General features: G+C 32.9%; 1 protein-coding gene across 2 annotated transcripts; it reads right to left on the bottom strand.

Annotated features, from left to right (window-relative positions):
* Positions 1-4,820: 4,820 nt before the first annotated feature.
* LOC149561810 (protein RGF1 INDUCIBLE TRANSCRIPTION FACTOR 1-like) lies at positions 4,821-8,096 on the bottom strand. 2 transcript variants are annotated; one of them, XM_089825334.1, is made up of 4 exons: positions 7,831-8,096; positions 7,379-7,579; positions 6,146-6,361; positions 4,821-5,788 (listed from the first exon to the last, which is right to left on the bottom strand). In XM_089825334.1, the coding sequence occupies exons 1-4, from the start codon at positions 7,846-7,848 to the stop codon at positions 5,405-5,407; spliced, it is 819 nt and encodes a 272-aa protein (XP_089681460.1). In that variant the 5' UTR covers positions 7,849-8,096; the 3' UTR covers positions 4,821-5,404. The 2 variants fall into 2 exon arrangements, with proteins under 2 accessions (XP_089681460.1, XP_089681461.1); XM_089825335.1 differs by having other exon boundaries at positions 7,928-8,096.
* Between the last annotated feature and the right edge of the window lie 1,907 nt (positions 8,097-10,003).

The following is a 10,003-nucleotide window of genomic DNA, read 5'->3' as shown; positions in this document are numbered from 1 at the left end:
TAAGTGCCCATTTTCATTTAGTTAAGATTCCCTGCATACCTTTTCCACAATTTTGAATTTAAATTAATTAAAAATTGTAACCTCGCCTACTTAAATTCTCCTACTTTTGCCACTTGTGTACACCCCAATCCTTCTTCATTACCCTAATCTCCTTCCCTAATTGTTTGCACATTCCTAATCAAGTGATTAGGAAGAGATATAACATATACCAAAACTGAAAAAGCATTTTCTCCCACTTGTCCCCTTATCCATAAAGTGAACCCTCTTTTAGGTGGGTACCACACTCTTTCGATCCTAGAAGTGTCATCTCCAAGAATTTTTTTTTTTTTTAAATTCTCTTCTCCCATGTATTTTGAAGTATAAAGGCACAAAATTCCTTTACATATGGAAAAAGAACCACACTCCAAAGTCCCTTTCTCCTCAACAACCTTTCCTCCACCTTCTCTCACATGTGTTAAAACTTATCAATTTCCCATGAGAATTGAGGACCAAAAAATCCTCCACCCTCAAATATTCCCCCCTTTGATCTTGGTCATCCATACCCTTCTCCTTGGAAAACTCCTCCCACTCACCTATTTCTAATTATTATCATTCATTCAATTAACACAACATAGAACTCTCATGTATCCTTGAGAATTTTTCATCATTGAGCACCTTTGTGCTACAAAAATCATGAGCATACATATAAATTGATTACTATGGAAATATTTACATAATAAGAGGTTTGATATACTTAATTTTAGGTGGTATTTTTGGATTTTTTGACCTCTCTTGGTCTAATTCTAAGGATTTTATTGATTTATGCTTTTTAATCTAATTTTAGTGTTAAAAGAATTCCCTTTACATTCATATTTCAGTGCACACAGTTACTAAAATTAACAATCCTTACCTTTGATTTTAATTTGTTCTTCAATTTATGCTCTAGAATACATTTCATAAAAGATTTTTCACATGTAATAACCATTAATTTGACATATATATCATGGGTATATCTTAGAGAAATTACAATTCTTTCAACTAATCAACAAAAATAGGTTTCGAGGGGACCCAAAACTTCATACTAAAGATACATAATTTTTTTATATTAAGACTCAAGATAGAACTATGTTGGACAAGCCAGCAACTCAAAAACTACTATACAAAGCTAGAGATAAAAACCAGATTGAAAGAACCAACATGAGACATAACCAAACCCCAAAACCAAAAACTATCAAGGAACAAAAGCCTAGAAGACCAAGCCAGCTCCTTAACATAAACCCAGAAACTATGAGGTGATTGAAACAATCTAGAATGATTTTATAATATAAGATTACCAAAATACTTCACCTCATGTATTATGTACACAATTGAGATATTTGAATATCCACTTATGCTAGATAGATTGTTATTGAAATGTTATGAATCATTACTCATGTCCATTGGTTTTAGTTTTGATCTAGTTAACATATCTACATCATAATTCTTAGTGAACACAAGTATCCCATAATTCTACCATCATGAACCTTATATTCATGAACTATAAGTAACAATCAAAAAACAAAATTTAAACATTATAATAATTAGTGTTGTGTAGTTCCTAGATTCAATTGTTTAAAAAAATTAGAACATTCATTAACCACCCAAAAATATTGGTATAGATTATTGAAATCTAACGGCTTTAATAATTATAATTTAAAAGTCCAATCAAATGACTCTTATCTTTTGACTTTTTGAATTAGTACAAGTTCATCTTTGTGATCTATGATGAAAGCTAGTTTATACCAATGTTCAACCCTAGTTCTCCATTGGCTATCACCCCTTCAAATGATGGATCCATAACTTAAATCTTCTTTAAAAGTATATTTATTTTTCTAAATAAAATATTATATAAAATAGATGATTACAATAACTTATTAGAGATAGTCATTCATAATTATGTAGAATGTGATAATATGTATGTGTGAATGTGTGTGTATGTATATTCACATGTGTGTGTGTATACACACACAAGTATATATGTGTATATATGTATGTATATTATGTGTATATACATGTGTGTGTGTGTGTGTGTGTGTGTGTGTGTGTGTGTGTGTGTGTGTGTGTGTGTGTGAATTGAAAAAATGTCATTATTTTAGTTGAACATATTTTACTAATTTTATGCTAACAAAAAGTATCAAGAGGAAAAGGAAAGAGCCTTCAACAGAACAGTAACTTGTGAGCCTCTCACGTGGGAGGTCTTAGATTCGATTCCACTCAATCTTACACATAAAGATCAAAATTAAACTCCAATACTCTCTTTGGAAATGTATTCACTGATAAAAATAACTTATATATTTATTATTATATTCAAAAAACTAAATATTGTTTATTCATATATGTGTGTAGACTCCACACATTGATATAAATGCAATGCCCATTTTATTATTTAATTTGAGTCGTAGAATTATTATTTCTAACATTAACATACTTTATAAGTAATATCTACTTATTTGAATCATAGAGATTTACATTTAAAATAACTTAATTCATCAATTAAATTATGTGTGTGTGTATATACATATACACACATGCAATGTCTATTTTATTATTTAATTTGATTCACAAAATTATTATATCTATTATTGACATGCTTTATAAGTAATATCTACTTATTTGAATCATAGAAATTTACATTTAAAATAACTTTATTTCCAAAAATTGTTTAAAAAAATAATCAAAATAATTTATATTATTCTATTTTTAAATTTAGAAATAATATTAATTAGTTTTACAATAAATTATTATAAAATATTAACAAGTAGGCTATATCTATTTGGTCAAAAGTATTACCTAAGCACAATTTCAAATTTAAATTTTGAAGACTTTCACATCATAATCTTGGACAATTTCCCCAAATATTTATTGAAGCACTACCCCACAAATTGTTCCTCAAAATGTTGCCTAATATTGCTAGTTATCCTTAGCTTGTGCCTTATACATCTATATTAAGTAAGAAGAAATAAATTTGATATATAATCTTAATTTAATATAAAATCTTTAGCCAACAAATAAAACAAATAATAATACCATCATCTTCTTCAATTATAGTGAACCAATTGATCCACAACCTTTTTATTTGTATATTTCTATTAAATAATTCTATATTTTATCAATAACCACAATTCAATCACCTTCCATGCTACGTAGACTTGCTTGAGAGATAAGTTTGCTATTAAAAACTGGAGCTTGCGTTTATCTCATCTTAAAATCCTAATCCCTCGTTACGCACACAAAAGACGAGAGATCAGCGTCCCGAAAACATCTCATTTACAGAAAGATCCAAACTTTAATATATAAAAGAGAGAAAGATCCAAATTTTACTATATAAAAGAGAAAAATCAATACTTCCCGTCAAAAATCCGGTAAGAAAAATATTGGTCCAGCAAACCTTGCTCGACGTAAAGGTCCTTTAATGGCGGAAAAGTTGCAGAGCGGGCCTTAAGAATAAAAACCCAAATTTTCAATTGGGTATATTCAGAAGCCCTTAACAGAATGGGCACTTAAAAAACTTAGTTTACTTGATAGAGGAAAGAAGAATACAAAAGAAAAGGAGAATCGTGGGGTATTGGAATTCATTCCATGACAATATATAGACATTCCTCAAGTTAATGAATCCAAAAGGGGAGAATATTTGATGATTTAAGGAAGTGGGCCAGAATTCAACTTTTAGTTTTACACGCTGCATGCACAATACATATCCAAAGGGCCTTTACAGTCGCTAACGACTTTACGTGCAGGACACTATCTCTTGTCAGTGACTTAGCAAATATGCCATCAACACATTGGGCTCCAAAGATCTTCACCTCTAAAACAAGGCAATTAATACAAATGCCATGATGTCCTTATCATCTTTGTCGCCATATTGATTATTCCAAGTGCAAATCCTCAGTGCTCAAATTGCCATGCCTTGGCTTTATTAAATCCTTGTCTATTCTGGTCATGCTCATGGTCGGCCCATGACTTGACCTAAGGACAAATGAGATGAGGACTGATAAGGGCATGATTTGTTTTCAGTGTGAAAGATGATAACAAAAAGCAAGTTCCATGACCGCCCTTACTGCCCAGCAATAATTGTTAAGGTGTAAATTGCAAGAAAAAATGAGAAAAATGGTGGGATAAGATTTGATTCTTTGATTTCTGACCATACACATAAATGTTGAGTCAAAAGAGAGAAATGGGCCCGTGTAGTTCTAATCTAAAAGCTATTACAGCATCAATGTAAAGCTATTACAACATCAGTAAGTATTCCATGCCCTGTTACAAAGTATGCGCATCTCTGATTTGCTACAATCATGGGCTCTCTGCACTTAAACGTACTTTCTATACATCTTTATCCATTGGGGTTTATTTGTTTGTTTACATCCCAAACTCCAATATGCATATTGTTAGCCATCATGTTTGTTGTTGCGCTAAAAGATTGTTAACATCTGATACAACCACAGGACTTATAGTACACAGGAGACAGTTAAGCCACATTGTGAATCTTGGAGGGAAACATTGCCCGTTAGTCCAACAATCTCCCCCTAGCATTACTCGAGGAGATTTGAACCTGTGACCAAGCCCTGATGCCACTTGTTAGCCATTGTATTTGCCGTTGCAAAAAAAGATCGACTTGTTAAAATGTTCGATACAACCACAGAGGACTTATAGAACATAGGAGTAGGTTAAGCCACGTTGCGAATTTTGAAAGAAAACATTGACGGTTAGTCCAATACATATATATAATCTTGTAACTCTGAATATATATACAACTAACTTTGAGTATAAATGTTGAGTCAAAAGATAGAAATGGACCCATGTAGTTATAATCTAAAAGCTATAACAACATCAATTAGTATTCCATGTTCTGTTACAAAGTATGCACAGCTCTGATTTGCTGCAATCATGGGCTCTCTAGACTTAAAATGTACTTTCTATACATCTTTATCCATTGGGGTTTGTTTGTTTGTTTGCATCCCAAACAACAATATACATATATATATATATATATGGTCCTCTGAATATATATACAATTAGCTTTGGGGGTTTGCTTCTGAGCCCCCTTTAACTCAAGCATAGTAATCAATCATTACAATCTGTTCTCTCCTTGACTGTACATATTCCAAGATATGCTTCATGCACTTCATAGTATAATATATGGGAATGTGCTCCTTTACATTACTCTAAAGGAGTACTTATGCAAGTACAAACTGAGGCTGATGACTTCTTTCTATTACAAATTATCCAACCTCCATTATCATGTGCTCATGTGTGTATGTATATATATCTACAAAGGCTGCCATGTGCTGATGTGTGTATGTATATATATCTACAATGGCTGCCGCCCATCGTGTATATACTTGGTACATGTTCACTGATAGCAGGCAGTAAAAATTTATGTAGCCTCCTAATAAATATAGCTAGGATAGAGGCTCCCCAAAGGAGCCCTAAAAGGTATACCCTTCCTCTTCCTTGCTGTTCTGTAGTTTGTTATCATGGGTGGAGGAGTTGGGGGTGACATGTCCTGTGAGATGTTGCTTTTGGGGCTGTAATTGACCATATTTGTCTCTTCACTTGTGTTATCACCATGGCCAGTTTGCTCTTGGCCTCTCCTGTATGCATTGATTAAATCTTTGACATTGAAGCTGTTCCTGAAGCTCTTTTGAATCTTGTGTCTCTTGTAAGAACTTGAATCCTGGTCTGATTCAACCCCTCCTTGATGTTGTTGTTGCTGATGTTTTGGCTGTACCAGAAAAGTCATATTGCAAAGATTGCGTGTTATACCCGCTTCCTGAACAAACACAAACAATAGACCTAATTTAGTAGGGACACGGCTATCCTCCATACAAAATGTACCATCGACCAAATTTCAGAAAAACAAAAAATACAATAGATTTTTCTGAAATTTTCGACATTTATTCTTCACAGTATGCATATTTCATGGTCAAAAACAACAAAACAAGTACAAAATCACAGTTCCGTCACAGATTTCTAAGTGTTTCCCATAATCTTTTGGATTTTTCACCGAAACACCAATCAACCAATTACTCTTATTCTCTTAGGACCTCTTCATACATCATTATCCATAATTTATAACCCAAACTGGCCGAAATGTTAAAAAGGGATTGTTTTGCTTGCTTGTTTATACCTTACAGCCGAGAGAGCAGAACTGAAATGAATCCAATAGGCTTCTTTCACATATATCACAGGTATTAGTCACACCCTTCCCCGGTCTGAGCTGAGGTCTCTCATTAAGAAAAACAACCCGGGCACTGTTGATAATGTATGTTTGTATGCCTGTGATGTCCAGAATCTTCTGAATTTCAGAAACCCTGATTACATTATGGTAAGAAGATCTTCGTATCTGTTCATAAGGAAAAAGATTACGGTAAACGCCAATAAAAACTAGCACTCAAATAAGTTATATTTAGCATTTCATAGCTCACAAATTGTGAAAATTGGGAGTCATTCATCAACAACGTTAAAATCTTCTAAACTTAATTGTTTCCAAATAGATAACCTTGCAGTTCTCAAATTCCTAATCCAACTGCATTCACTTTGGTAACTCTTCAGATATATAACTTCACAGCTCTCAAATTCCTAGAATCCAATGCACTTTCCACCCTATGATGATCCACTTATAATAAGTGAAGTATCAAATTTAAGAAAAACCTCAGATTTCTTTAAAACCCTCTTCAATTACACCTCTGCAAAACCTAACAGTATCCAAATTGAATGAATACACCACGTAAGATCAATAGAATAGGGAATCTCAATTGGGCAAATACAAATACCATGTAAGATCAGTAGGATTGGGAAATTCAATTAGGAAAATATAAAACAATCTTCCGCTCCTAAATAGACAAGTTATACAACAAAAACCTAGGAAAGTACTATTCATTGAATGTCTCAGAATAGGTATTCTTGAAGATTGGTTTAAGCACTAAGCTTGATGGGTTTTCAATTCCTATTTATCTTCTCAAAACAGGTATAGGCGTTGCACTTTGAGGCCATGAAGATTGGCTTAAACTCTGAGCTTGAAGGGTTTTTCATTCTTCGCTGTTTTCTCAAAATAGACATAGGCGGTGCACTGTGAATCCTTTAAAATTGGTTTAAGCACTAGGCTTGATGGGTTTTTCATTATCAATCAGTTTCTCAAAAGAGGTATTGGGGAGCACAATGAATCCTTGAAGATTGGCTTAATCACCGAGCTTGATAGGCTATACTTGGAAAAGAGCCAAGACCATTTCAAACATAATCCATGACCGATATTGCTTCAACTCTCAAGAAGACAATCATACAATGTTGATAAGTTCCTGTAGCAACAATCAGATTGTGTAAGCTCAAACTTTAATGCTTTTCACTCTAGGGACTATTATACCTGAACAAAGTGATGATCACTGTGATGTTCAAGGCAATAGGTGCATAATCCACCGGACATACAATCAAGGCAATACATGTTGCACTCGCTACGGTTGGAATCTCCATGAATTCTGCAAGGAATGAAGAAACTTGTCTGCAGCAATGGCTTCAACCAAGGAGGTCCAATTTCATTCTCTTCTAGACTCAGCATCCTTCTAACCTGCAAGTACCCAATTCAAATATAACCCAAATTTGATTACCCATATCAACTATGAACAAATTCTTATCATCAAAATTCAAAATCAGTATTCCGCCATGAATGCATATCACACAAATCAAACAGAGACCAATACAATGCTCTCAATGTTAATAAATACACTCTCCCATATAAACATCCACCCTATCTAGAATCTGTCTCATGCTATAACAAAAAACCAAATCAATAAGAAACCAAAAGTAAAACACACCCACCATTGTTAAGGCAAACATGAAACTCAATCAGCTGCCATAAGAGTTGTGATAGTTTAAATTTGCAGAGGAGGTGCAAAAGACAAACCGACATACATACCATGAGTTCTTGCTTTCTTTTAGTTTTGCAAAGACAAGCTTTCGTGTGACTACTCTCTTTAGCCAGATTTTTCGCTTTGGGTGTGTGGAATTTGCTGTTCTAATGATGATTAGAGGCAGGTTTCTTTCTGTAAAAGGATTGAAATGAAAGGATGGAGGAAATTCATGTGCAAAGCGGCTTCATGGAATAGGGTGGGGTTATAAAGCCCAATAAGTGACAAAACTAGTGGTGGAGATTCTTATTTGAAACCCAAGGGTATAGTTATAGTGTGAGACCCACCATTTCTCCATCAGTTTCACCCCACTCTTCACAAGCGCCAACATCTAACTGCTACCTGCTTTAACGGCTTTCTCAACCATAGTTACACTTGCTTCCTCCCCATGCTTTCTGTTCTTCTTCATTTCCTAATAGGTTTTTTTTACATTGGAGTCAAGATGGCTCACTTTTACATTGGAGTCAAGATGTCTCACTTCTTAATCTCTGGGTGAGATTTGAACCCGAGACCAAGGGAAATTACACACAACCTCAAGCTAATTTTTTAACCCATACCAGCTTTCTGTAACTTTCATTTCTTAACAAATTTTCATGTTAGTTTTACAGTTTACGGAACAATATCAGATCTCAAAGTAAATTGCTCCGCAACCATAGTTACACATACTTGTTCCCCAACCTTTCTCTTACTCTCATTTCTTAACAAGTTTTTTTTAAATATCAAAGACAAGATGTCTCACTTCTTAATTCAAAAAGAAATTTAAACCTGAAACTGCAAAACAATTACACAACCTCAACCTCAACTCATCTATCTCTCACTTCTTAACATGTTAGTTTTACAGTTTACAGAATCTAGTTTTACAGTTTACAGAATCTCAGCAAGTCTATTGACTCAAATATTTTTACAGCGTCGCTCTAAAATCTAGAACATAAAGAGTGAATTTTCATAGGTTAAAGTCGTGTGATGGGGATAAGAATGCTAGTTTTTTTATTCTCCAATACTTTTCATTGAATCTTTCAACTTTATAGATTGGTAACACAAAGCAACAAGCAACTTTCTTCCCTTTGGTATGGACCAACTTTCATTATCTGTGGCGAAAGCATGGAAATTTCCCTGTGCTTCAATTATTGTCGCAATAAAAAGAGATAATTACTCAATTTGTTTTTTTTAAATATAAATATTTTGAATTTGTTGTTGAAATATTTATTGAGAATATCTTTCAATAGATTTTTTAAAAAGTTTTTTAAAAAGTTTTCTAAATATAAAATGGTTTGAATTTGAAGATATTTATTTAATTTAGGTTTAAATTTAATATCTATATATCAAGATTTCAACATATGTTAGACAGATATATTAAAAATGTCTATATTGACTCGTCTACAATTTTAATAGAAGTGTGTAGAGTTGAGGAAGAAAAGTTTGACAATCTTAGAAAGCATTATGGCGGTTAGCACAATTTGTATTGTCTCCATCGACTACAACTTTTATGCCATACCTATATCACATTAATGCTACTTGGTGCCATCTTCATCTAACACCAACCAAGTAGTTCCCTTCCTCCCTTCTAGGAAGATAAAAGGCTCATGGCAATTTTTGATCTATAACTTAATTTTTTAGAGTGTATGAGACTTTGCATGGAATCTCATTATTTAACAAAACTTCAATACTTGCACTTACAAATATTCAAATGTTTTTTATTCTCGTTCAAATTGTTCCTAAAATACACATTAGACTTTTTTTTTAAAGAAAAATTAGATTTGACCTTATAAATTTAGTCATCAATGTTTCCAATTAAATTCTATAACCTATCCTCAAGAAAAAGCAATCTGGTATGTGAAAATTTAATGATTTAACTATTAGCTATGAAAATATAAAAATAAATTAACAAATTATAGACTTGCACGTATGAGGTTGAAACTTGATATAAATAACATAAACTATGCTGAAACTTGATTTAAATATGACCCAAATGAGATTTTTATCAGTGATAATTTCCACACAGTACATTATAACTTGGTTTTAAATTAAAAGATTATATGTCATCATTACTCACATATTATGAATCACATCTTAAAGTCAAAATA

The sequence above is a fragment of the Cupressus sempervirens genome, chromosome 4 (genome assembly GCF_028749045.1).
Source record: "Cupressus sempervirens isolate cs-2001-9-10 chromosome 4, ASM2874904v1, whole genome shotgun sequence".
Taxonomy (NCBI): domain Eukaryota; kingdom Viridiplantae; phylum Streptophyta; class Pinopsida; order Cupressales; family Cupressaceae; genus Cupressus; species Cupressus sempervirens.
The sequence above is the reverse complement of the archived record's forward strand: the minus strand, read 5'-3'. Positions and strand labels throughout refer to the sequence as shown.

Bases quoted from the DNA above. Each gene is read 5' to 3' on its own strand.
- LOC149561810 (XM_089825334.1), bottom strand. The intron at 6,362-7,378 runs GTATAATAGTCC...CCTTATGAACAG, and splicing joins GTGATCATCACTTTGTTCAG to ATACGAAGATCTTCTTACCA. The intron at 5,789-6,145 runs GTATAAACAAGC...GTGTTTGTTCAG, and splicing joins TCTGCTCTCTCGGCTGTAAG to GAAGCGGGTATAACACGCAA.